The 26,221-nt window shown below is 42.0% G+C and overlaps 1 protein-coding gene across 2 annotated transcripts in view; it reads left to right on the forward strand.

Moving 5' to 3' along the window:
• Window positions 1-26,221, forward strand: part of SLC66A2 (solute carrier family 66 member 2) — a 65,053-nt gene that overhangs the window by 20,068 nt on the left and 18,764 nt on the right. For both annotated transcript variants that reach the window (XM_051611142.1, XM_051611143.1), the window contains one exon: window positions 24,192-24,408. In XM_051611142.1, the coding sequence (XP_051467102.1) occupies window positions 24,192-24,408 (217 nt within the window). The remainder of the gene's footprint in view (window positions 1-24,191; window positions 24,409-26,221) is intronic.

Below are 26,221 nucleotides of genomic sequence, written 5' to 3' on the forward strand. Positions count from 1 at the left end.
TACCTGCTATCAGGAAAAATCTAGTTTTATCTTAAACTGAGGGAAAATTGACCTTTAATGCTGTGAGAAAAGAGAGGTCGTAATGTTGCCTCTTCAGCCTGGCATGAGCAGTAATACCAAGAGGCATCACAGGAGGCAAGGCTCAGCACTGTTTCTGGAGTGTGCTGCTCAGGGTTCTCTCTGTGCCCTTGCTAAGCCCTCTGGCATTCTCAGTGAGGCCTGTCACCCAGCCATATTCTTGTGGAAAGAAAATGGCTTAAATAGGTTTCGTTGGAAGAACTGTATGGCAGCAGAAAAATTACTTCTGGCACAAGTATCTCTGATAGTCAGTGGTGTGGTGGGGAAATAAACCTGTGAATAAAATGGGAATTTTGGTTGTGCTGCAATTATTTTAACTGGAGGGAGAGCTCATAGCAACGTCTAACCACATGAGGGTGCTCCTGGGTTTCCAAATCTTGCCTGCTGAGCGACTCCTCTGGAATCTGGGAGAAGGATCTGATACTGCTGTTAGGGCTGTGGTGATAACTGCAAAAATACCGAATAAACAGATATTGAAAAAATATTCTGGCGGGAGCCAGAATAATTAGTTGCTTTAGTAGCATTTTCAGTGAGACATCTAAATATTCAAATACAATTAACTTGTCTGCTCATCCTGCAGTTCAGGGAACACGTATACAGCAAAGCTGGTGCTTCAGTTTGGTAGATGTGAAGCTTTTGCAGTTGCCTGTCTTGAGCATGCCACATGCTTATATACTTAGTAACATCTAGATCCAAATGGTGAGATTTGTTCTTTAAACAAGGTAACAATAATTTGGCTTGGAATGGACCTTTGAGGTTATTTGGTCCATTTCCCTCCATGAAGCAGGTCCAATTAGATGTGGTTGCTCAGGGCCGTGTCCAGGTGAGTGACCATCCTCATAGTGATAAAGTTTTTCTTCCATGTAATTGGAATTTTCCTTGTTATAACTCATGTCTGTTTCCTCCTGTCACCGTGTGCGTTCAATAAGACTCTGCCTCAGTCTTCTCTGCATTCTGCCCTCAGCCCTAGGCATCAAGAAGCCTTCGCTTCTTAACGCTGAACAAACTTGGTTCTCTTAGCCTCTTGCTGTACACCATGTACCTCAGCTCTTAATGGCTCTCCACTGGGCTCATTCCAGTAGGTAATCCAAGTCTGTCATGTACTTGAGAGCCCAAAACTAAACACATTGCTCCAGGTACAGCCTTGTGTGTATTGATTAGAGAGGAATTAATACCTTCCCTCCATCTGCTGGCCACATATTTGTTCAATTATATAGCCCAGTAATTTTTTTGGCTGCCTTTGCCATGGAGACACACTGCCGACTTGTGCTGAAATTGTCTGCTAGGCTACTCTTTGCTAGTCTACAAAGCTGCTGCTCTAGGGAGTCAGCCTGCTGCCCCCACTGTGGTGAGGGGTTACTTCTTTCCAGCTGTGTGATAACCCTGAACTTCAGGGTAGTCTTGTCAGCCTCTGTCTCCAGAGTAAGATCCCTTTGAATAGCCACACTGTCCCTTGGTTTGTCAAACACTCACCCTAATTTGGTATCATGCATGAACTTACCATTATCCAGGTTGTTAATAAAAGATGTTAGTGTTTGCCCTAGTACTGATCCCTGTGGCCTGCCTTATAACTGGTCATAAATTGTATGTTCTTCCTTTGAGAGGAAAAATTCTGTGAGCCTGATGATCCAGCCAATTTTCTACCCTTTCTGTTGTCCCTTTACCAGTTGATGTTTTGCTAATAAAGATATTGTAGGATACTTATCAACAGCCTTGCTAAAGGCACTGTAAACAATATCTGCTGCTCTCCTCTTGACCTCAAAGCCAGTTACCTCATAACAGAAGGCAGTCAGGATGGTCAGGTGCAGTTTGCCCTTGATAAATCCACACTGGCTGTTCCTAATCACCTTCTTGGCCTTCGTGTGCATTGCAATGGGTTCTACAAGGACTTCTTCCCTAACCATCCCAGGGCTGAGGCTAGGCTGACTGGTCTATGGTTCCCTGGATCCTTCTTCTTGGAAGACAGGTGTGATTTTTCGCTCTCCGTCTCGCCCCCGTCTGTCTCTCTTTCTCAACTTAGCTTTTAGGGCTCAGGAACTGTAGGGGGCAGTGAATGCATATTAAAGCATTATTAATCGAAGAAGGCAATAGCTAAGTTTAAAGACACGGTGAGAAATAATTGTCTAGCTTCCTTTGTGATATCCTGTTCTGCAGCTTGTCTGATATTTTTCAGTTTCTGTAAGCAAAACAGGTGAGAAAAGAAATTATGATTTTCCAGATGATGGCCAAGTTGCCAGTTCAGTGCACAAGGTATAAGTGATGAAACATTTAAAGCCCCGCAGGCTTCAGAGTAAACTTTTAAGCTGAGGTGGTTTTAGTTGTTAGTACAGATGCATTGATAGCTCACTTTTTTTTCCCCTCCCTAAGTGGTTTGTAACACTGGATGACACGGTGTGTGTTTAAAGAAGCGCTGTGCTGCCTGCTCAGACGTAATGGATTATCTAGATGGCTTGCTAGGGAAAAAAATTTTGGCTGCAGCAGAATTTTTAGGATCTTGTTATAGATCCTGCCACATCCACATTTTGTAGGTGTAATACATTTTTAAAGAATGTTATATCTGCATTTATGTAAGTAATGTAGAATCAACAGCTCAACAGATGAACACATCATCAGAGCATATCAAGAGCTAAGTACTGTACAGGAGATGGGGGCATAGCTTTCACTTGGTTATTGCTGACTCTAGTACATGGGCTCCATATGAAAGACTGACATGCTGTCACTCTGGGAAGCTACTTGTTTCATATGATGGGGGCCTGTGGGCTTAATTTGCTCAGTACTTTTTTCTTCTGTGTTCAGTTTGTCGTAGTCTGGTGGAAATGAGCCTACTGAGATAAATATACCCACTGCAGTATACAGAACGGGAGGAATGGACAATGAGGTGACACAAAGTCTAATACTTACAAGTGCTGAGCTGGGTGGCAGCTTTCACTTGGTCCCAATTACAATGGTGTTACAAGGGGCTGGTGTGACAGTACGATGACTGAGCTGACACAATATTCTCTATGAACTATATGTGGAAGTAATACTGAAGGTACAACCTGATTGTTGCACTCAGCCTGATATTTTTTTTTTTCACTACCTTTTATGTCCTATATGTTCATTGCCTTCTTTTATTTAAAGTACACTGGGAATATGAAGTTACTAGTTTCCACTAAACTAGAAATAGGGAATATATTCTGTAAGTATGTTTCTGAAGCTTTTATTTATAAATAATGACATGTTAACGAGACGTTTCCTTATGCTGGAAGTATAAGCACTGAAGTGTCAGTGCCTTGCCAATTTTCATTGCTGTATCAAGGGAAAATAAAAGAAAACCTTTTCTATTTAGACATAACTGTTATGCATTTAACCAGTAATGCACTATACTGACTATCCTTGACTGAAAACAAGATCACATAATTGTTCTGGTTGGAAAAGACGTTTAAGATGAAGTCCGACCATGAATTTAACTCTACTGCCACTAGCGCTGGACTGTATTCCTAACCACCACATCTACAGTCTTTCAAACATCTCCAGGGATGCTCCTCATATGACTTGTTCTCCAGACCCTTCACAAGCTGTGCTGCCCTTCTCTGGACTCACTCCAGCACCTCAATGTCTTTCTTGTAGTGAGGGGCCCAAAACCGAACAAGTACTTGAGGTGCAGCCTCACCAGTGCTGAGTACAGGGGGACAACCATTTCCCTAATCCTGCTGGCCACAGCTGTTGGCTCATACTCAGCTGGTTGTCAATCAACACCCTCAAGTCCTTTTCCTCTGGGGAGCTTTCCAGCCACTCTTCCCTAAGCCTATACATTGTGTGGGGTTGTTGTGACCCAAATGCAGGACCTGACACTTTGCCTCGTACAATTGGCCTCAGCCCATCGGTCCAGCCTGTCCAGGTCCCTCTATAGAGCCTTCCTCTCCTCAGGCAAGGCAACACTCTTGCTTAACGTGGTGTCATCTGCAGACTCATTGAGGGTGCACTCAATCTGCTCATCCAGATCACTGAGAGAACTGGTCCCCATACTGAGCCTTGGGGAACACCGCTCATGACTGGCTGCCAGCTGGATTTAATTCCATTCACCACAACTTTTTGGGCCCATCCAGACAGTTTTTTACCCAGCGAAGAGTACTCTGTTCTAGGTCATATGTAGCCAGTTTGTCCAGGAGAATGCTGTGGGAAACTGTGTCAAAGGCTTTACTGAGGTCCAGGTAAGCAACATCCACAGCTTTTCTCTCATCCACTAAGTTGGCCACTTTGTCATAGAAGGAGTTTAGGTTAATCAAGCAGGACCTGCCTTTCATGAACCCATGCTGCCTGTGCCTGATCATCTGTAGTCATCTGGTTGTCCTGCACATGCCGCAATACTGGCACTCATGATGATCTGCTTCATAACCTTTCCCAGACCTGAGGTCAGACTAAAAGTTAGGGAAACCATTAGGGATAGCTTTATATTACTGACAGACTCCCATCTTCCTCCCACTCCACTCTCCCACTTTGTATGCAGTGATACACTGAGGATACGTTTTTTGGAAAAGGGTTTTCAAGCTCTAGGTGGATGTTTCAAGTGAGAAAGAAGAAAGATCTTTGCTATGCTCCAGTTAGTCCGTCTCTCTGGGCTTTTGGGACATGACACAGGAAATTCCATCTTATGTCTCAAACCTGAAGCAGGAAACAGCAGTGGAACCTAGGTGCTCTTTAAGTGTATCCCATGGGAGTGCTAAGCAAGGATGAATTAGGGCAGGCGACTTAGGTGTTCTTGATCCCCTGTTGCTGGCTGTGTTTCACACTCATCCCCTGTTTAGTTTGTGTCTGCCTCTGCCCCTGGATGCTGAAACAGTCCAGTTATACAGGCTATAAACTAGTATCATAGCACTCACATGTGACATGAGAGACTAAGGTGGAGGAAGGAGGGACCCTGGCTCGAACCTGAAGCAAGCACATTAACCTTTGGACTATTTATGCTCATTCTTGGGCAGTTAAACTGACCATGGGGCTAGTTAGGTACTCAGGTTCACTGACTTTGAATATGTGTATCTGAAAGAGTGCAATTACCTCCTGGCTTGGAATGGAGAAGTCTGCAATTTTGTGTTTGCTATTAAAGAAAAAGACCTCAGTCTGGTTCTACCCTTGACTCCTAGAGTGGTTCACAGAAGCTGAAGGCAGGCCCAAGGCATGATGAAGAACAAAAGTGGAACCAAGCACCTCTCTGGTGTGAACGCCAGATTGTTACTTCTGATGTTTGGCAAGTGCCCAAAGAACAACTTAAAAACGCAGAAGAGGAGAAATTTGGTTATGAATTCCTGTGTGCTGTGGAGATGGGCATTGTTACGGAAAATGACATAGATCTTGGCATTTAGTGCAGAGGCTGTTTGATAGGAATGCTGCAGTAAGCACAGACTTGGCCTGTGTATTGAAGTTAAAAACTAAACACTTCTGCTGTGTTGTGCTTTTGACAATATAAGAAATTTATTTCTTATGAACCTTGTGTTTTAATTGTTCTTTTCCTGTCCCCATGCACTGAGGCATGATAGTCAACTTTTGAAGATAGGCAGTATATCATCTTCTGCACCCCTCTCCATGGCTTGATAGTTTTTACTATTTCACATGCTCTAAATAGTTTGTTTCAGAATAGGTGGTTATGGTAGATATTGTGACAAATTACTTAGACACTTAGTGGTGTGACAGTGCAGAGTATTCAGCAGTGTTAGTTTGCAACCACATTCCAGATGACACCCTGGACTACTGGAGGGTTGGACAGTACACTGTGTCAAGGGAGAGGATGGATTTTTTTAATCACTTCCTGAATTCAGTTCAGAGTCTTGTCCCACAAATAGCTGTTGATTATTTAAGACCCAAGCCCTTTGATACTAGTTCATTGAAGCTGTGGTGAGAAAGATTTTTTCCTTTTTCTTTGTGAGGGTGATTGGGTTTGGAGCTGCCTTTGCAACTCATGATTTAAACTATCAAGCAAGAAATACGGGAATAAAATAAATTATTTTGTATCTTTCATTTACTTTACTAAAGAGAGCTTGGTTTACATGGTGATGTGTATGGTCAATATGGTCAATATGCTGACACATTTTAGTACTTATCCTATGTCTCAGATAATATGTGATCCATTAAAATGACATTTTTTGTCATGTGAAAAGAACATAAAATGTTCATGTGTTAGATTAGTTGTAACTTACATCAAGCTGGTTTTCGTTCAAAATGGATTTCAAATAGAAATGTGGAATAACTTTTAAATTTAAAAAATGTAAATGTAAAAAAGTTAGTACTGAATTTCTGTTTTGCAGAAGCATGCTTTTTAAACTAGCCAAGTAAAGCAGGTATTATTTTTAGATAGATTTTAACTGAAATTCATTGACTCATTTTTTCCCTACTTACCTCGTCCTTTTATATTCTTTCATTATTCAGAGGCACAGAACAAACCAGGTGTTCCAGTCAGTTTCTTGTTGTTTGAATAACTGAGATATTTTTATTAAGCTAAACTGAAAAAGTGAAAGATTGTTCTTGCAGAAGCAGACAAAGCTTTCTAAGCTCTAGTTCCAGTGCATCAGTTAGTAATTATTTAGATCTAGTATTTGACTCATTAAAGTTATGCAGTTGTTGCTCAGTGATTTAAATTATATTAATAGATTGGCAAACAGGTCTCACTAGAAATGTGCCTAATCCCATTTAAAATTTTTAATTTATTTTTCAGAGTAAATGTTTTTAACTTCAAAATTTTATTTTATCTTCTTATTAAAATAATTATATACAGTCTCTGTCTGCATGAGGAGATGACAAAATACTGAGTGAGGTTGGAGAGGAAAGGATTTAACTTAGCAGTTAATAAGAAAGTTCTTCCTGTATCCTCTTGAATCAACAGCAGAAAAGATGTAATTCTTTGGTGAATCAAGAATTTATGGTGAAGATCAGGGTTTACCCAATCTCCCTCCAAACACTCAGATTGCTAGTAATCAGCAGGTTTCCCCCCTTGTGAAGGGAACTAGACCATCAGTATTCCTGAAGTTATTAATATCTCCTTTCATACACATTTATTATGTGCCCTACTTTCTCTTTGCTTTGCTCTGTGTTCTACATGCATTACATCTACTGCATCAGGATCCTATGTTCCCTCCCATGGCTAGGGGAAAAAATCTAAACCCCACAATTCAGTTCTGGCAGATTTATTTTTACTTGAATTGCACATTGAAAAAAACGTGTCTTGTTCATCCTGGATTATTCCATGGAGACACAGAAACAAGTGTAAGGAAGGCAGATCCTGAGTATTTTTGGGAAATAGTTTTTATTTTTAATAGCTGCATAAAGATTTTTTTTTTTTTTAACTCATTGCAACTCAAGAGCTTGATGTGAACTTGGGAGATGTAACACTTTAAATATTCTGAACATCACTGTGTATTTGTTTAAGATATATGAGTTTCAGGATTTTTTCCTATCAAAATCAGGACCAAAACTACTCTTTCTAAAATACATAGACTGCTTTGGTTTTATACACACTTCAGTAGCCTTTGTAAGCTCACTGTGGTTTTTGTGTGTGCTTGTGTGCCTGCTTAATCTGTAAAATGTGAAGTCTGTCTTTATTTTAATTATAATAAAAATGTTGTCATCCTCTCCTTTAATCATGTTTTTAATAGATTGCTTTGTAAATGTCACAAATTATGAAGTTATTGCTAAGTAAATTTTGTTTCCCTCTCCTTATGTCCAGTTTGTATAGCCTTTGAAAAGATGGTTGCTGGTCTTAAAATTCTCTAGTTCTTCTCACCCCCATTTTTCTGTCCATTTATACAGACACAACAAAAACTTGGAATGATTCCTTTCTTATGTTAAGATTTTATACTGCTGCCCTTTCTTGTGTTTGCTCTCCTTGGCATGTAAAAAATCAGGAGCAGTTAGTTCAGAAAATTTATTTGCTTTAAAATGTTATTGTGTCTTCAGAGATGCTGTTTACTCCCTCATGTCTGTCTTCATGCCCTGTTGGGAGTGGGTTGTAGTAGAAGAGCAAGTAACTGCACTCAAGGAATAGAGCAAACTTAGTATCAAAATGGCTTCAAACGGTCTTATTCACAAGTTCCTAATTAAATTTATGTGTGCAGTAGATGTCAAATAACTGCTTAGTCTTTGAAAAAAGTTAACTGTTTCTTCACAGAAGAGCACAGAAATTTAATGAGGAATTTGTGGATAGGTGTCCCAGTTTAGTGGTCAGGATGAACCACAAACCTGAGGGCAGAATTGCTCTCCACTACCCCCTTCCCTCCCCGAAGGGAAGACAAAAGGGGAATAAGGAGAAGAGACTTAAAGGTTGGAAATAGAAAACTGGAACAAGTTTACTGCAACACGGAAAAAAGAAGTAACATGGAGTGAGGAACTTCTATACAGATCTCTACAAAACACATCTCCATGATCACAGGAATAGGTAGGTCAGAGTCCCTTGTGCAAGACTGCCTCAGGAGAGGGGTCCACAGCTCCTCACAGCACCCAATGGAGTTGAATTCTGGAGAGCATGTGGTGAGTTGAAGAACCTCCAAACAGAACCAGTAGCAAGGAGGAAAGGCGCAGAAAAAAGGGGCTGAGCTTCTGGTACTCCTGGCTTTTATAAAGTATGGCAGAAGTGTGAAGGAATACTCACCCCTCTCTGCTCTGACCCTCCCAGCTCCTTCAGGGTCCTAAAGACCTTCTCTCTAGTTCCTCTTACGGTTGTCAACAATTTGCTGGGTCCACTCAAACGGTAACACTAGGACTGTTGTCGGGCAGCTCATTGTTGATGGCTCACCTGTCACCCTTCTCCATATGCCCTGCACTCCACAGTATGAGATCTGTGAGGGACACAGCAATGGGGGACAGATACCTTCATCACTTGGCCAGCAAAAAATGACCGTACCCTGTGGTGGCAAAATTATCTCACTGGTGAACACTGCCAGTGGACTGTCTTCTGCCTGGTTCGGAGTTCCTTTTTTGTTCTTGTCCTCTATAAAAACGGTTGTATTTAAAGGCACCACAGTCTTTTGCCTCTAGCAGTGGCTGGGTGCTGATGTTTGGCAACAGTGCCAGCCTAAGGTATTCCTGATCCTCTTTTTTCTCCCCCCACCTCTGTCTTACCCCTCAGTTACACTTATAGAACTGTTCTTCAGATTATGTTTTGAATCAAATAAGGAAACATGTGGCTTAAAATGCAGGCTTGTTCTTTTTTTGTGTGTGTACAATCAAGCGAAGAAAAGGAGAAGAGAGAAAAAAGAAAATAAAAGAGAAAAGAAGAAAAAAAAAAAAGAGAAAAGAAAATAAAATTCCACATTCTGTGGCTTCAATGAGAAATGCTTCAGGACCCTTAAAGCTTGTCTTGCTGTAGCTTGAAGAGGGTGAAAGGGGCTTAAACTTCTGGGAAATGTGAACAGTTTGTGAAAGCACACCTGTGTCACTACCAAACTCTTTATGACAGAGCAACTTACTTAAATCTATTGCCATTATCTTTCTTTCCAGATCTTGAAGATATGTTGACTATGGAGCATTAAAATGCAGATACGAGGTGTTCAGAAATTCTGTGGTATTCAGAAGTGCATCTTCTGTAACAACCACTGCTCATGTCAAAGCAGGGATATATTTGTAGTCAAACTAAACAGCTGGGAAGTTGAAGGGGAAATTCTGTTTCAGGACAGCTCTGTCTCACTTGGTTCCTCCAGTTACAAGTGCTGTAATCAGTAAGGCAGTCTACAGGCATTCAAGTGAAACTCTGTACTGCTCTCCCTCCCTTGCTGCTAATGCAGTGAAGTCATTTGTGTAGAAATTCCTGCTGTTTGGTCACCATATACAGTAACTTTTATCTATGCAGGCTTGTAAATAGAGTGAGTTTTGGTTTAAAGAGAGAACATGGCAGGCATGTAGGTTCTGGAAAACCTTCTGCTACCAGAAGTTGGGTGTTGTGGGTTTTTTTGTTTGTTTTGTTTTGGTGTGTTTTTTTTGTTGTTTTTGTTTGTTTGTTGTTTGTTTGTTTTTATTCCCTACAGTCATATGGAGATTGAAATAATTCCCAGCTTCACCTACCTACTTTGTTGTTTTGTTGTTTTGTTTTGTTTTTTCAAGTAGATTAATTTCCAGAGTCAACTTTATCAGTGTCAGTAAACTTACCAGATGTTTACGGTAGCGAAAAAGAAATTATGAGTTGACATTTTTCTGCTGCTATTGAATCATAGAATCATAGAATCATAGAATCCTAGGGGTTGGAAGGGACCTCGAAAGATCATCTAGTCCAACCCCCCCGCCAGAGCAGGGTCACCTAGAGTACATCACACAGGAAGGCGTCCAGGCGGGTTTTGAATGTCTCCAGCGAAGGAGACTCCACAACCTCTATTGGCCAGAAATTCGTTAATTGATTGTTGGGGATAAGGCTTGTCACTGGTTAATGGTCACATCTCTACAAATACACACATAAATTATTCCAATAAAATTGTTTTGATCAGAATTGTTCATCTGGAAGGGGGAGAATTTATGCTCAGAGGAGATGCTTCCTGACTGGACTAGGCAATAACCTCATGACTTGGTGCTCCATTAGGTCATGGAAAAAACTAGGTCCTTAATTCAAATCAGAGATGTTAAAAATTTGAACCTATTTCCCAAATCCTATCTGTATGTTTGTCTTTCTTTTCATCCTCCCTCAGATTTTCCAGTGTGTTGCTATTGTTCCAGCGAAGAACAAAAACCAGAAGTACAATTTTTTTTAAAAAGCAAGATTCTTGTTCACCAGCCTACCCTATTACTCTTAACAACAATAGATATTTGATTGGAAGTAGTATGAAATAGAGTAGATTGTGCAGTCATTTTGAGATACTAGCATCTTTGTATAGCAGTTCAGATCATTAAAGAAAGCATGTCTGACATTTCTTGCGTGTAGCAGGGACTCAGTAGAGGAGAGAGGCAAGTAAAAAAAAGAGCAGAAAGCTTCCTACAGTTTCCTGTGTGCTTGTAATGATTTTGAAGCATTAAACTTATCGATATTAAAAAGAGTAATTCTGAGGTTAATTTAGGCAATTGCCAAGAGATGTTTAGCAGGCCACGTGACATTATTTTAGCAAAGCAGGCAGTTGCACAAGCCATTAATCTGTTTGGATGCTATATTAGTATGGCCAGTTTGGGGGCTAGAATTTGTCTTGGCTGGTGGTAGGTTGCCTAGGAAACAAGAATTAAACTTTCCCCCCAGAAATCCTAAATTAGGAGAGGAGTTTATATTTTTAGGTAGAGTGTTTAGTTTTGTGTTGCATATGTACTTACACATGCATGTATGCATGCCTGACTTAAGTATCTGAAAAAAATCCCCACATAAATGATTTATTTTTGTGGTGTACTTCAGCATTTTCCCCAGAGATCTGCAGTTCAGAAGCAGGGGTGAAGTATTACCTGAAAGTTATGTCCAGAGCTTCTGGGAGCAACCTGACATTGTAATTCCTGGCACGGTGGTATCTGAGGCAGCCTGCATTTGGGCTAATGCGCAGCTTGGTTTTGTAATAAAGTTTTGGAGCTTTAATTGCAGTCTTTGAATGAGAAGGAGTATGATAAGTGCATTTTTTTTCTAATATTGTAGTAGTCTTGATATCTTCTGAGACTTAAACTTCTAAGAACAAATTTCAGTATTATTCAAAATAAATTAAACTGTTTTTATAGAGAGTTTATAGCTCCAAGTACAAGAATTAGGAGCCAAGGTCGCCTGCTCTGCAGTGCTTTACTTACTCCATTTTAGTTTTTTGTCTGGAGGCCTTTGTTTACTGCCTGGTAGGGCTGTGGGTGATAGCTTAAATAAATCATGCTGGGTTTAGTGTAAAATATTGTTAAATGTATTGTAAAAATAGTAACTTTGTATTAAATGTTCTTCTTACTGTGACATTCTCATGATTCCTTCTTAGCTTGCTGTCAGAAAAAGAAGTCCCTTTCTATAGTTAGCATAGGAAAGCTTCTTGAGCCAAAGGAAGAGTGTGAGCTTGGCTCTAATCTGCCACCTCCATCATTAATGCAGTTGGGAGCAAGTGAAGCGTTGAGGGATTAATTTTTTTAGTTTGACTTGCTTTGGGATTTTTAATTTTATGCTATTGGCATAGGAAGTGAGCAGAGTCAGGAGTGTTTGTAGTGGAAGCATTGACCACTCAGATGAGTCAAAGCTCTGCTGTGGCACACCTTGGGATTGCAGTTTCACTCCTGTACTGTGCCAGGAGAGAAGGACATGGTGTTCCTTGAGAGGAGGACTTCCTTATGAAGTCCATGCTGTCTCTGTGTCACGTGGTTTCTAAAGCTGTTCATGCAGCTTTTTCTCCACCTTTCAAATGCATACCTTATTTTCTGTAGCACTGATTTCTTTGAGCCACAGCTACCTCATTCCAGTGGCTTTCCTAGCCCCATGATATTCCAAGTTCTTAGGCAGTTCTCCTTCATCAGTCATCCTTTAAGTTAGTTAATAGCTGCTTTTGCCAGGTGTTGAGACAATCTCACAGAGACAGTGACTAAGAAGAACATCAGTACATTGGAATAGAAAGAGGACAGACTTCTGTAGTGGATAGGCAAAAGTAGAAGTAACACGATAAATAATTTTTGTACTGATGTAAGTGAGGAGGCCAGTCTTCACAGAGGAAAAAAAGGCCTGTAACTACATTGATTTCGATATATGTAGGCTTAAGTGTCGTGCCCCAGTATCAATATTCATATGTATCTGTGGTGGCGATGGTCTCTTTTTACTTCTAATCTTATTGGCCTACTCTAGGAATAGACCTGGTGGTTTCTCTCAGCTGGGCTTGGGAAGAAAGCAGAGTCTGGATTACATAAGTTGCACAAGGTAAATTGGTAGAGGGTTGCAAGTGTACCCTCTGCACGATCTCCTTGAAGCCTTCTGCTGGCTGAAGAACTCCAAGAAATGTCCTTGCTTTGGAAGAGGCTAGTCCAGAGTACACTTCTGCAGGCTTTTCGGCAGGAAGAGAGGGTAAAGAGTTTGCTTCTGGCTTATCCAGACTTGATTACGCTTGTTCTGCAGTGAAGTACAGAGGTGGCTGGACTGAGCTGCACTGCTCCATGTGGATTTCCCTGCTCAGTTGGCATTCACCAGCTGTTTCTGAGCCCAACAGTTGGAGTCTTATTCACTGATACTATACTTGCTAAAACTTCCTCTGTATTGGAACAAACCCCCTTTGTTCTCCCCTGCTTGCTTTTATAGTTTTGTTTTCTTTTTAATGCTTATAACATCAGTAGTTGTATTGTGAGGACGAAGTATGTGTGCGTGTGCAAGCGTGTTTAGGTGTATATGTAAACGCACATACAAAATGTTTACAGATGCTGGTAACACAGCCAGGCAAATGATGTAAACAGTTCTGCACCCTTTTGTAAGACAATGTAAAATATGAAAGATGAGTTAAAGGTCAACCTGATTTTGTGGGTTTATGTAACCGTGTTTTTCTCTGAGATTTTTTTTTTTTCTCTCTTCACTGCAAGACTCCTGTAAATTGAAGCTGTGTACAAAGCAAATTACACTGTGGATAGCACAGCAAAAGCTTTCAGCTGCACAGGAGGTGACCAGGGTATGAATATTTTGTTTTAGATTTTCTTTCTTACTTGTCTGGTGTGTTGTTAGCAGCAGGGGTGAAGCTTTCAGACTGAGTGTAACTTCTAAATTGTTCTTCTTGGAGGTTCACACATGGTCAATGTAGCTGTTAATGATAATTATTGTGATCAAGACCACTGTGCTGTGTGGTATTCCAAGATTTCCTTTAAACCAAAGGCTGTAAAATCAGGAAAGCATCAAATTAATGGGAAAGGCAGGGTGTTACGAAATAGAGTGTGGATTGTTTGACTTCCTTATATAAACCAGTGTGTGTGATTTTTTTTTTTAAGTAGTTGTAACTAATGTGTTTCTTAACCTTGCAGTTACAAATTCCTTTTGCTGAGGAGGTAGAGTGGACCTCATAGGACCTGAAGGGGGGGAGGACAGAGCAGTTTCTGAGGCTTGTAATTCTATTGTGCTAGGGGACAATATGGAAGATGAATGAGAAGCCCTGAGGCAGGGGACAGTGCTGGAAAAAAAAATCAGTGTTTTGGTTTTATTTGAGAAGAGTGGGTAATAACTATGTTGGTGGGGTAAAAACATGAACTTGATGTGACAGAACAGTGACCCAGCATAAGAGATTTAGAAGATGGTGGCACCACAAAATGAGGCAAGTAAAAACAAGACAAATATTTGCCTTCAAACTAGAGGAGATGACTGAGAAAGACAGGGATAATGTTGCTGTAGAGGAGGTTTCATCAGAACTGAGCTTCTAATCTCAGGTGTTCAACAGTCCTTCACCAAGTATGAAAAACTCCAGTGAGCTTGTAAACAAAAAGGCTCCTTGTATGAATCTTCAAGGTTTTTTTGGTTCAGGCTTTCAGCCTTTTTCTCTGCAATTAAGTTTTGATATTTTTCTCCTCTCACATAAAAATCTATTGGTTACTTTTCTGTAAATAAAGGACTTTGTGCTGGGGCTTTAAGGAGAGTCAAATACTAAGAGGACTGGCTCTGCTGAAACTCTGACATTAGTCTAGATGGGTCCAAGGAAAGGTACTGTTTGGGTGAAAGGATGTAAAAAATTAATTTCATTAAATGACAGTCATTTATTCAGTATAAGCTGGGGTGATATTTTCAGAAGGTTCGAGTCCCTCTGGAATATTTTGCTTTTATCTTAGATGTGATAAGAGAGGCAGAAGTGACCAACCATGTTTGGGTACTACTCAATGTGAAAGCCAAATGACAATACCTTGTAGACAGGAATGTTGTAAGGTAAAGGCACGTAGAGAAATGCTCAGATACTGTGGTGACAGGGCTGTGCAGATACTCAAAAGTACACAGAGATGCATAAATCACTAGGTCGCAGGCCTGAAGGAACAGAGAGCAGTGATAATTAGTATCTTTAGAGAGACTATGCAAGATGTTGGATTCCTTAATTTTTGTTTTTTTTTTAAAGGAGAGCAGTTTGGATCAGAATCAGAAGGTTTTGGTGCTAAGTTCTCATTTTTTCTCTTTTGTACCATGAGTGAAGCATAACAAGTCCCTCTTCAGTTCCAGTGAGTGTAAAAGAAATGCTGGCTTCACACAGCATTTTGCAAATTTCTATCAGTTCTTCAAAAAGAGAGAAAAAAACCCTAAATGTATCAGTTCTCACTCTCTGGCTCTGGTGCTGCTTCCTGCCTCCTTTCTGGGAGGAAAGAAGAAAGACCATAGCTGGCTATGTAGTTGATGAGTGAGTGAAGTTATGGATTGGCCAGTAACAGTCATGCAGAGCCTTTCTGCCCTTGTCACCCTAGTTATTTCCTAGGTGCCCTGTGGGGTGTACAGGAATTTCAGAAGAGAGGATTGGAGAAACCCACCTGCTGGCTGCGAGCTGCTCAGAATGAGCCTGATGGGGACTTCTAGCTAGTGTGCTTCTCTGTAATCTGGTAATGCATTTTACAGCACTCACTGAAGGTGTGAGACGTTTGAGTTCATTTCTCTTGTCAGCCTGGAGATACAAATCTGCATCTTTCAGTTGTCCAAAGAGGTGACCTTGTTGCCAGGCTGGGATGAGGAGGGGCTGTTTTTCAAAGCTGAACCCCTTTTACAGCAAAGATCAGAAGCTTCTTGAGACATGCAAAACAGCAAGTGATGGGGAGCCTGCTGCATCATAGGCCAGTGGTTAACATCCACAGGCAGGGCAGACAGTTGCAGGTTCCAGCTCCTATATCCTCAAACTGCATGTACATTTTATAGTAATAGACCATGGATAATAACCTGAAATAGTTCCCAGCCATGTCTGCATTTTTTAACTGTTCTAAGTTGGCTGGATTACCATTATCAGGCTCTTTCACAGCCCTAAGCCCCTAAGGTTTTGGATTCCAGTTTTGTTACGGTATTGGACATCTGACTGCTGAGGCTGGACTCCTTTGATGGTGTGCAGAAGTAGGCTGTGACAGCAACAGTCAGATCAGGTGGACAGCCACTGTGGTCCAGAGTGAGATGATGAAAATAGGAGGTTCTTTGAACAGCAGTCTCACAAATCACAAGACTTAGCTGTAACCTGGGGAGTGGAGGATTAATTACCCAGGCATCTGCTTATAAAGACAATCAGGAGTAGAGACTGTCTTAGAATGAGTTAGTACGCAGGTTTTTTTCGTGCAGGAGATCAAGAGTTTGATTATGGGAGGCAGTTTGGAAGAACAGCTATGAATCGATGGTATTTACAAGGAGCAGAAGAAGCACAGTAAAATAAAACCAGTAACCTTGTTATGGTTTCAGAGACCCCGGCCCAACTTTATTAGTGACCCAGATGGGACAGAGACAAGGGTATGAATAAGGAAAGGTAATGGGCAAAACATGGACTAAAGTATGATTATGGGCAATTTTTGTTCTTAATACTGTGGTAAATGGACAAGGGGTGTCTTGTGTGTAAATAATCCCTTTCTGTGTGGTATCGTGCTGCTATCTTTATTTCGGTGCAGGGTTCTTTTTTTGGCGGTGTGAGTGAAGTTTGTGAAAATGTTTGTGCTGAATGTAGATTTTGCTAATGATTCTTTCACATGTGATTCACAGAAGGGAGGGGTGGAATGTGCTGGCTTGGCAGTGGGGGAAGGGCCCCAGGGGTGGCTCCGGTAAGAAACTGACAAGCTTCCCCTGCTCCAAACCCAGCCAAAGAGCCATTAGATGGACAAGAGATGTGCCTCTGTGATTAACATACGAAAGAACTGAGATAAGACCTGAGCAGACCTAGCAGAAAAAGAAAAGAGCTGGGCTGGAGAGGCAGAGGTGCTGGTGGTTGGTGAAGAAGAAGAGGAAGAAGGTGCCCAAGCAGAGGTTTCTCTGCAACCCATGGCGAGATGGCAGCTGTCCCCCTGCACTCATGGAGGAATGTGGTGGAACATTCCCTGAAGGCACCAGGAGGGGTGAACTTGGCCACTGGACTTGGATTTGCTGCCAGTGGACTTGGATCATGCAGCTGTGGAAGGTGCTGCTCCGCGGCAGTTGGCAGTTCCCAAACCAGCCTGTGACTCTGTGGGAAGCCCAGGCTGGAGCAGCTCTGGACCTCGTGGGAAGGACTCATGAAGGAGAGGTTGGTGGAGGACTCTCTGCCATGGGAGGGACCCCTTGGGGAAGCAGGGCAGGACTGTAAGGAATCTTTCTTCCTGAGGAGGAAGGAGCAGCAGGAACCACCAGCCTGTGAACTGACTCTAAACCCCATCCCCTGTCCCCCTGTGCCGCTGGGGGGAAGGAGGGAGAGAAACCGGGAACAAAGGGATTTGGTCCCAGGAAGAAGGGAGGAGTGGGGGTTAACATATGCAAGCCCTGCTCTGTGTGTTGTCTGTGTCCTGTGGGCATTGGATTAGTGTGAAATTAAATTACTATTTTCCCCCAAGTTGAGTCTGTTTTGCCCAGGAAGTCTGTGTGGATGAGCAAAGTGCTTCTGGACACAGTTAAATGTAAGAACAAGGTACACAGAGAGTGGAATCAGGGCCAGGTATCCTGGGGGGAGTACAGGCAAGTTGTCAGAGAAGCAAGGGATTGGGTAAGGAAGGCCAAAGCTCAGATAGAACTTTGCACCTGGCCAGGGATGTTAGAAACAACAAGAAAAGTTTCTACAGGCATGTCAACAATAAGAAGAGGATGAGGGAAAATGTGGGCTCACTTCAGAAGGAAACAGGAGACCTGGCCATACAGGACGTAAAGAAGGCTGAGGTACGCAGTGACTACTTTGCTCTGTCTTCACTGGCAAAGGTTCTGATCACACCATCCTATTAGACAAGGTGAAGGTATGGACTCGGAAAAGGAAGATCTCCCAACTGTAGGAGAAGAGCAGGTCTGTGACCATCTGAAGGACCTGAAGGTGCACAAGGGACCTGACGGGACTCATCCAGGGCTCCTGAAGGAACTGACTGATGAAGTTGCAAAGCCTCCATCCATCATACGTGAAAAGTCTTGGAAGTCTGAATTCCCACATAACCCACATTTTCAAAAAGGGAAGGAAAGAAGAGCCAGGCAACTACAGGCCAGTCAGTCTCACCTCTGTGTCTGGCAAGATCATGGAGCAGATCCTCCTGAAGACTCTGCTAAGGCACGTGGAAAACAAAGGAGTGATTGGTGACAGCCAACATGGCTTCACCAAGGGCAAGTTCTGCCTGACTAACTTGGTGGCCTTCTACGGTGGAGTCACGGCATTGGTGGACAAAGGAAGAAGTATCCAGATGGAGACCAGTGTTGAGTGGTGTTCCCCAAGGGTTGGTACTAGGCAAGTTTGATGATGACCCCAAGCTGTGTGGTCTAGTGGACACACTGGAGGGAAGGGATACCATCCAGAGGGACCTTGACAGGCTGGAGAAGTGGGCTCATGCAAACTGCATGAAGTTCAACGAGGCCAAATGCAAGGTCCTGCACCTAGGTTGGGGCAATCCCAAACACAAATACAAGGTTGGTGGAGAATGGATCAAAAACAATCTGGAGGAGAAGGACTTGGGGGTGACAGTGGGTGATGAGGTCACCATGAGCTGGCAATGTGTGCTTGCAGTCCAGAAAGCCAACCATGTCCTGGGCTGCATCAAAAGAAGCGTGGCCAGAAGGTCAAGGATGTGATGCTGTCCCTCTACTCTGCTCTCTCTGAGACCCCACCTGGAGTGCTGTGTCCAGTTCTGAAGTTGCCAACATAAGGAGGACATGAAGGTCATGGAGAAAGTCCATAGAAGGGCCATGAAGATGATCAGAAGGCTGGAGCACCTCTCCTACAAGGACAGGCTGAGAGAGTTGGGTCAGTTCAGGCTGGAGAAGAGAAGACTCTGGGGGGGTGGCCTTCCAGTACCTGAAGGTTCCTACAGGAAAGCTGGGAGGGACTGTTTACAAGAGCTTGTAGCAAGATGACGAGGTAATGGATTAAAACTGGAGGAAGGGAGATTTAGGTTAGACATTAGGAGGAAATCCTGTAGTGTGTGGGTGGTGAGACACTGGAACAGGTTGGTCAGGGAAGTTGTGGATGTCCCCTCCCTGGAAGTGTTCAAGGGCAGGTTGGATGGGGCTCTGAGCAACCTGATGAAGTGTCAGCTGTCCCTGCTCATGCAGGGGGGTTGAACTAGATGATCTTTAAGGTGTCTTCCAACCCAAACCATTCTGTGTTTTCCTGGTATTATTCTATGAATGTAAATTGCAAGCTCTTCATTGACCTCAAATGCAAGAAGGAACCAAACAAAAAGTGGGAACTGGGTCATATGACTAAAATCAACTATAAAATGAATGTAGCTCAAGGACATAGGTACAGAATTAGAAAGGTCAAGGCACAAAATGAGATGCAACTAGCAAGAGAAACTGAGAGCTACTCTAAATTTTTAGGATGTCAAAGTATTTGCTTCACTTTCCCAAAAGGAACTTACGTGGTAGCTGATTCAGTATAAAATGCTTCTTGCCTAAAAATAATGCAACTCTTTGGACCTTTATGTCATCCTTAAGTGAAAGCTGATACTCTGGACTACTCTTTGTATCACTTTGCATCCATCCCGTACTAGAACATTGAATTTTATACTTGCATTTTGGCCTGACTAGTGCTAAACATGGTGTTTGAAATGCTGTCTCTGCCCTCTTTACATTTTTTGATTCTGACATGCAGTGTGCCTCCCACAGGAGGTAATTTAATATCATCTTTCATCACCCTCAAGCTGTGTAAACTTTTCTCCAGTCAGTGCACAAAAAACCCACTGAACCCACTGAACTGCTTCTCCCCTCAGCATCAATAGGATTTTCCAATGCAAATCTCTCATCTATCAATGGATTAACATCTTTAAATTGCGATTTACTGAGTGGATTAAAGAGCTCAGGGATGGATAATAAGATGTGGTACCTTTCACTGCAGTAATGTCAGTTCACATCAATCCAGGATTTTAGTGACTGGGAGTTACCATTTGAACTGCCTCAACTGAGTTATTTACGAACTTGTTTCATGACTCCTCTCTGAGCAAGAGGGGAAGCTAGTGAATGGAGTGAACTGTGCAAGCAGTGCCTTCCCATTTCAGGGACGAGAAAGATATAAATCCAGGATTAACTTTTAAAACAGATTTTAAGATGTTTGATTGAAATAAATTGGCATGCAGTAGGATTTCTTGTTTTGTCCTTTTAAAGAAAATGGGTCATGCTTGCTGGGAAAGAGGGGGCGAAAATCCCAATATCATCTTTATTAGTCCTCATTTTCTTCAAGTGTCAGTAATGTTTGCAATAATATTTATAACTTCGGTCATTTCTGCACCTCAGATGACATGGCCCAGGGCATCGATTGGTGTCCTCTGGCTATGTTCTTGGGACAGATTTGGCTCCGTCTGCCCCCTGCTGGAGGGATGTGAGGCCGGTTTGCACACGTGTTTTTTGTTCTGATGTTAAAACTGCTCCCCCTTTTTGTTTGGTTTGGTTTTGTTTGGTTGGTTTGATTTTTTTTTTTTTTTTTTTTTGTAAGGGACAGTTCCCTTCTGTTTTTAAGCGTTTAGAAGCCTTTTTTCTTTGCAAATACCTGTCACAGTACTCAGCACAACCAACATTTTTTTCTCTGAAAGTATATAACTCCTATTACAGAACTAATGTGTTTGCACCCTCTTGAGAAGGGAGACAATTGGAAAAATGAGTCACTGTTTATTTCCAAACCTTGAAGTGATGAGTAAGTGATTTTTCCTCCTATGAATTTTCGAAATTATTTGTTAGAAAAAATAAGCTTCTTTCTTGATTAAAAAGAAGTAATTAATGTGGCACAACAGTTTAGCCATTCAAGTAAAGGCAGAGAAACAATAACCCTTATGAAAGGCCAGGTATGCTGTTTTGCTGTTCTCTACTTTTTTTTTTTAGGTTCAGTCATTCTTTTACTTCTTCCTGGAAGTAGTCAGTAATGCAGTTTGGTGATGTGTAGTGTCCTAAAATAGACTTCTGCATTTCAAAAATACATCTGTTAAGTAGAGCAATGATTGATTACATATTGGGTTGTTTTTAAGATCATTCAGATTTTTTGTGTGAGGCTATTACAAGGTTATAATTGTTCTTATCTCATTTTGTCTTTCTTTCTTTTAGGAAAACATTGCCAAGTACAATTTGTAGCAGAAACTGGAACTTGCTCATAACCTAGTACAGTGAAATGGAGACTATATAGCATCATGATAGTTTTGAGCAAAAGAGACTCTCAGTCTCTTTCCTGTGCTATTAATTAGCTCTCGTGCTTCAGCTGAAGTCCTATTTCACATGATAGTTTTCTCATCTGTGTATGTTATTATTATAGAAATAATACTTAAGGTTTTCAGACAAAAGATGATGAGTAAGTTATCATAATTACCAGATTTCTTGGCTGCTTAATACTGGGTTCAGGGATGTTAGTACTTCAGTGTAGCAGTACTGAATATGCACATTAACAGCTGGCATAGCAGCAGGTAACTGCATGTTGGAGTATTTGCATGGGTCCATGGATTTTGCAGCTGGCCTCACAGTAGCTGTGTGAACATTGACTTTTTTGTTCCGTGAACTTCCTAAACTTCCACACCCCCATGTAGATTTAGTTCTTTAATTTCTGCTATGAAAATGAACTTGAGGGAATTAAGATTTGATGTACAGGGATGGGTATTTTAAAAAGGATCTTTGAGCATGTGGAGAATGCAGGAGGAGAAACACACTGTATGCAGGGCAGCCCTGACAGCTGGTGGGAGGGTTTAATGCATGCGGGGCCAAGAGTCCTCCTGCATGCCCAAGGCAGCACAGCAACCAGATCCAGACTAACGCTATTGAGTCCAGGATTCAAGAAGAGTATGCTTCATGTGTTCTTGCCTATGGCTGCCACCAATTTTCAGGTATTGGCCTGAGGCAGAAGCTGCTGAACACTGTATCAAAGGTGAATGACCCTTGCTGGAAAGCAAATAGAAGTTTAGCATCCAGATTGTGTAAGAACATCTCAGAATCAGCATTTAAATAAATAATGTGGTAAAAGTAGTAGTTATGTCTTACTCTAAAGCCACCAGTAGCTGTCCTTTTCCAGAATGGAGGTTTCTTTTTTAAATAGCCTATAACCTCACCAGCTACATTTTCATCTTTTTTCTTCTGCTGTTTATTATGCTGTCCCCATTGTAAACCCAAATGCCTCTGTCCCAGAGAGCATCTCTTGCCAAAAAAACAGCTGCGTAGTGTCAGATTTGTTGTGTTGGGTCAGGTAATTTGCTTGGTATTGCTCACGAAGCTGGCAAAATTAGTGTGTATTTCCTCTTACTAATTTATGTTGTGTAAATGTAGGTCAGGCAAAGTGAAAGGAATAGGAGTTTTGAGTGTTTCTTAATTCCTTCTACCTCATCAGAGGTTCTCTTTGACTCGCCTCCTCTCCAGAAAATGCAATAGAAAAATATTTAAATGGATAAAGGCTTTTGTGCTTTTGTGGTTGTCATTGTCTTGTGCCTTCCTTTTTCTGTTTCATTCTGGTTTTTCTTCCTTCATCTCCAAAAAGGAGAGTCTTCACAAAGCTGCAGAAATGTGGGATGTTCACATGCCGCATGGGCTGTGCCAGCACTGGGTCTACCTTTTGTTTAGTCTTGTGTCCCTGAATTACGAAGCTGACGAGGTACTGACATAAAATACCGTAAGTCAACATTACATTGACAGTGGCTTTGCCAGAGGTTATCTGATTCAGTTCTTGGTGATGGCTGTCAATAAAAGTTGGGTATGGCTCATTCAGCTGGATGCAATCAGTAGTTGTCTTGAGGCATGGGTTTGCCAAGTATTAAAAAGAGGAGACTAGTTAATAAAGAGTGGGGGCCAGACTGATAATGGTATGAAAATGTGAAAGATGTAGAAAATGAAGCTATTACTTGGCATGTATCCGTTGTAGCTAAGTACCTTTATAGGTTTATTCCATTTCACTGAATTTGTTGTTAGTGTTAGTCAGTGGAGGTCAATGTCCTCTTTGAGTTAAGAGCAGGACTCTTGTCCTGGTTTGAGCTGCTGCTGAGGAGGCGGTGGCAGAGATCTTCTAGTGATGTGCCAGTGAATTGCATATGTACGGAATTCTAGAATGATGGTTCATCATCCTGATGATTAACAGAATCCAGTTGGTCTGAGGTAGGTATTTTTAACTTCAAGTGCTTTTAAGAAAGGAATATGTGATCAGTACCTAGGAATGAACAGTTATTTCAGATTTCTTATTATTCAAAATTAAGTTGTCATTTTGCTATGCAGTCAGTGGTAATGGGGTAGTATATTTTAGTATTCATCAACAAGATAGCTATGTATCTTCCAGCAGTATGCTGTTAATATGTCAAGCAAATGGTATGGCTGGTTTGTTCTTTCTCTCATTCTCTCAAGAGAGGATACTGTGTTTTGTGTTGTTGCGTTTTGCTCTGATGGGTGTAGAAATGAGTGGGCACCTTGTGGTACTGGCAAAGGCAAGAGCGAAGCGCATTTTGCCCTTGGGGTGAAAAGTGGTGACATCTGTGGGGAGTGATGTTCCAGAGGGGGATTCTTGTCACAGTCTTGCCCCTATCTCAGTGAAGTTGTACCAGTTCCATATAGCAGCTTGCCTTTTGCCTCAGGCAGCTGCACTGCACCAGGGAACTGGAGCTGTGGACTTCAGGTGACCACCTAAGCCGCTTGTATTGAGGCAGTTTGAAGGTAGAGATAATGACCTAAGAGACAGAGAGTGCACTTGCATTGATGTGTTTTGGGGACTCTACTTAGTATTGTGATGTTTTTTGTGAAGTGATTCCTATGCCAACTCTGCTAGAGTCATATCCACAGTTCTTAATATTTGATACTTGAAGGTCAATGGTTTCTCTTTAAAAGTCATCTTTGTAAACATTTTGGTAGTTTGCAATTTTTAGTTTTAATTTTTCTCTATGGAACATCCCCACCAAATTTTTTTTTCCAAATCAGAACTCCTATATCTTAATTTTCTTGTTAGTTTTTTAGTTTGGTGGTTTTGTTGTTGTTTTTGTTGCTTGTTTGTTCATTTGTTTTTAAATCCTTTGCCTAATTTTTTACCTTCATCAACCCCCCAAAACTGACAGAGGCTCCCTCATGCTTCCCAGTTCTCAATTCCACCCTGATCAACTTTGAGTCTAGTTGGGAAAATATATTTTATTCTTCTTCCATTCCTATTCTGTTGCAGATTTTGACTTGAACTATTTTTGGCATTGGAGCAAGTTTACAGACTACGTGCAGTGTGTACTGACCTTCACTGGCATGACTGGCTACATCACTTATCTGTGGCTTGACTCATCTCTCTTTGTGGAAACGCTGGGCTTCCTCGCAGTGTTCACTGAAGCCATGTTAGGTGTTCCCCAGCTGTACCGGAACTACCAAAATAGGTCTACAGAAGGAATGAGGTATGGTCTGTAGAAATGTGAACAGCAGAAAATCCAATTCACAGAGTGCTGTTATCATTGTGACTCTAACTGCCTTCTCCTTCATTGTTTTTAAACAACTTCTGTTTCAGTGCTTTTAAATTTGCTCTGGTAATTTTTACTTTGGTCAAAACACATAGCCACTCCCCAGCACCCCCAAACCAAAGCAATTCTGTCCTTTGTCTATTGATGTTGTTCCCTTTACTTGTTTGGCTTGGAGACATTATTACCAGCTACTCTTAAGTTCTTTTCTAGCTTGAAGTGTTGTTGAGGGTATGTTCAGAAATTGGCTTGATGGTTAAGACATTTTTTATTGGGAGTCCCTTGGTACAGAGTGAGTATGAATTTACTTCCAAAATATTGGGATATTGTTCCTGCACACACTGCCTTGGAAAACTCTGTACCTATGATATCCAGAAGGCAATTTACCTACTACACCCTTATGCTCTGTTTTGACTTTTCCCCGTATGTTTTTTATCTGTGAATGGTAATGCCGCGTTATGATAGCTGCTGCCAGATAGTGTTTTGCTTTTCCTTAGCTTCTCTCTGGGGGCCTGAATTTCAGTTTTCCAATTTCCTGTATATGCTATTTAGCAAAATGATGAAAAAACACCTTTGTGCTTGTTGGTTTCGTCCCAACATGACAACAAAGGAAATAGCCCCATGGCTGCTCACTCAACTTTCCCCCCCAACACACACACACTCTGGGATGGGGAGGACAAAGCTCATGGGTCAAGACAACGGACAAGGAGGGTTCTTCACCGATTAAGGTCCCGGGCAAAACAGACTCAGCTTGGGTAAAAATAATAATTTAATTTCACACTAATCACACACACAGGACACAGACAACACAAAGAGCAGGGCTTGCATAAGTTACCCCACCCCTCCCTTCTTCCCGGGCCCAAATCCCTTTGTTCCCGGTTTCTCTCCCTCCTTCCCCCCAGCGGCACAGGGGGACAGGGGATGGGGTTTAGAGTCACTTCACAGGCTGGTGGTTCCTGCTGCTCCTTCCTCCTCAGGAAGAAGCACACCTGTGCTTCCCCACAGGGTCCCTTCCATGGCAGAGAGTCCTCTTTGAACCTCTCCTTCATGAGTCCTTCCCACGAGGTCCGGAGCTGCTCCAGCCTGGGCTTCCCACAGAGTCAGGGGCTGCTTCAGGAACAGTCACCTCCCCTGGCACCGGGGACTTCCAAAGCTGAGCAATCAGAGTCCACATGCAGCAAAATCCAAGTCCACTGGCCACAAAATCCAAGTCCACTGGGCAAGTCACCCCTCCTGGCACCTTTGGGGAATGTTTCACCATGTTCCTCCCTGAGTGCAGGCGACCACCTGCCATCTCACCATGGGTTGTAGGGAAACTTCTGCTCAGGCACCTTTTTCCCTTCTTCCTCACCAACCACCAGCACTCCTCTCCTTCCCCAGCATTGCTCTTCTCCAGCACAGCTCTTCTCCTCCCTCCTTCCCTGCTCAGATGTATATCCCTTCTTTTGTATGTTAATTGCAGAGGGGCATCTCTTGTCCCTCTAATGGCTCCTTGGCTGTTTTTGGAGCAGGGGGAGCTTCTCAGCTTCTTACCAGAGCCACTCGTGGTGCCCTTCCCTTGCTACCAAAAAACCCACCAAACCAAACCAGAACAGTGCTTCACAACAACATGTTCTTTGTAAAGCAGAAGCACAGAGTTGCAGAATTCTCACCTAAAACTGCTTAGCAAGAGAATGCTGTGTTTAGTCAAGAGAAAATAAAATAAAACCTCGTTACCTTGCCGTCAAACATACTCATATCCCATGATAGTCAC

This window comes from Apus apus, chromosome 2 (genome assembly GCF_020740795.1).
Source record: "Apus apus isolate bApuApu2 chromosome 2, bApuApu2.pri.cur, whole genome shotgun sequence".
NCBI lineage: Eukaryota > Metazoa > Chordata > Aves > Apodiformes > Apodidae > Apus > Apus apus.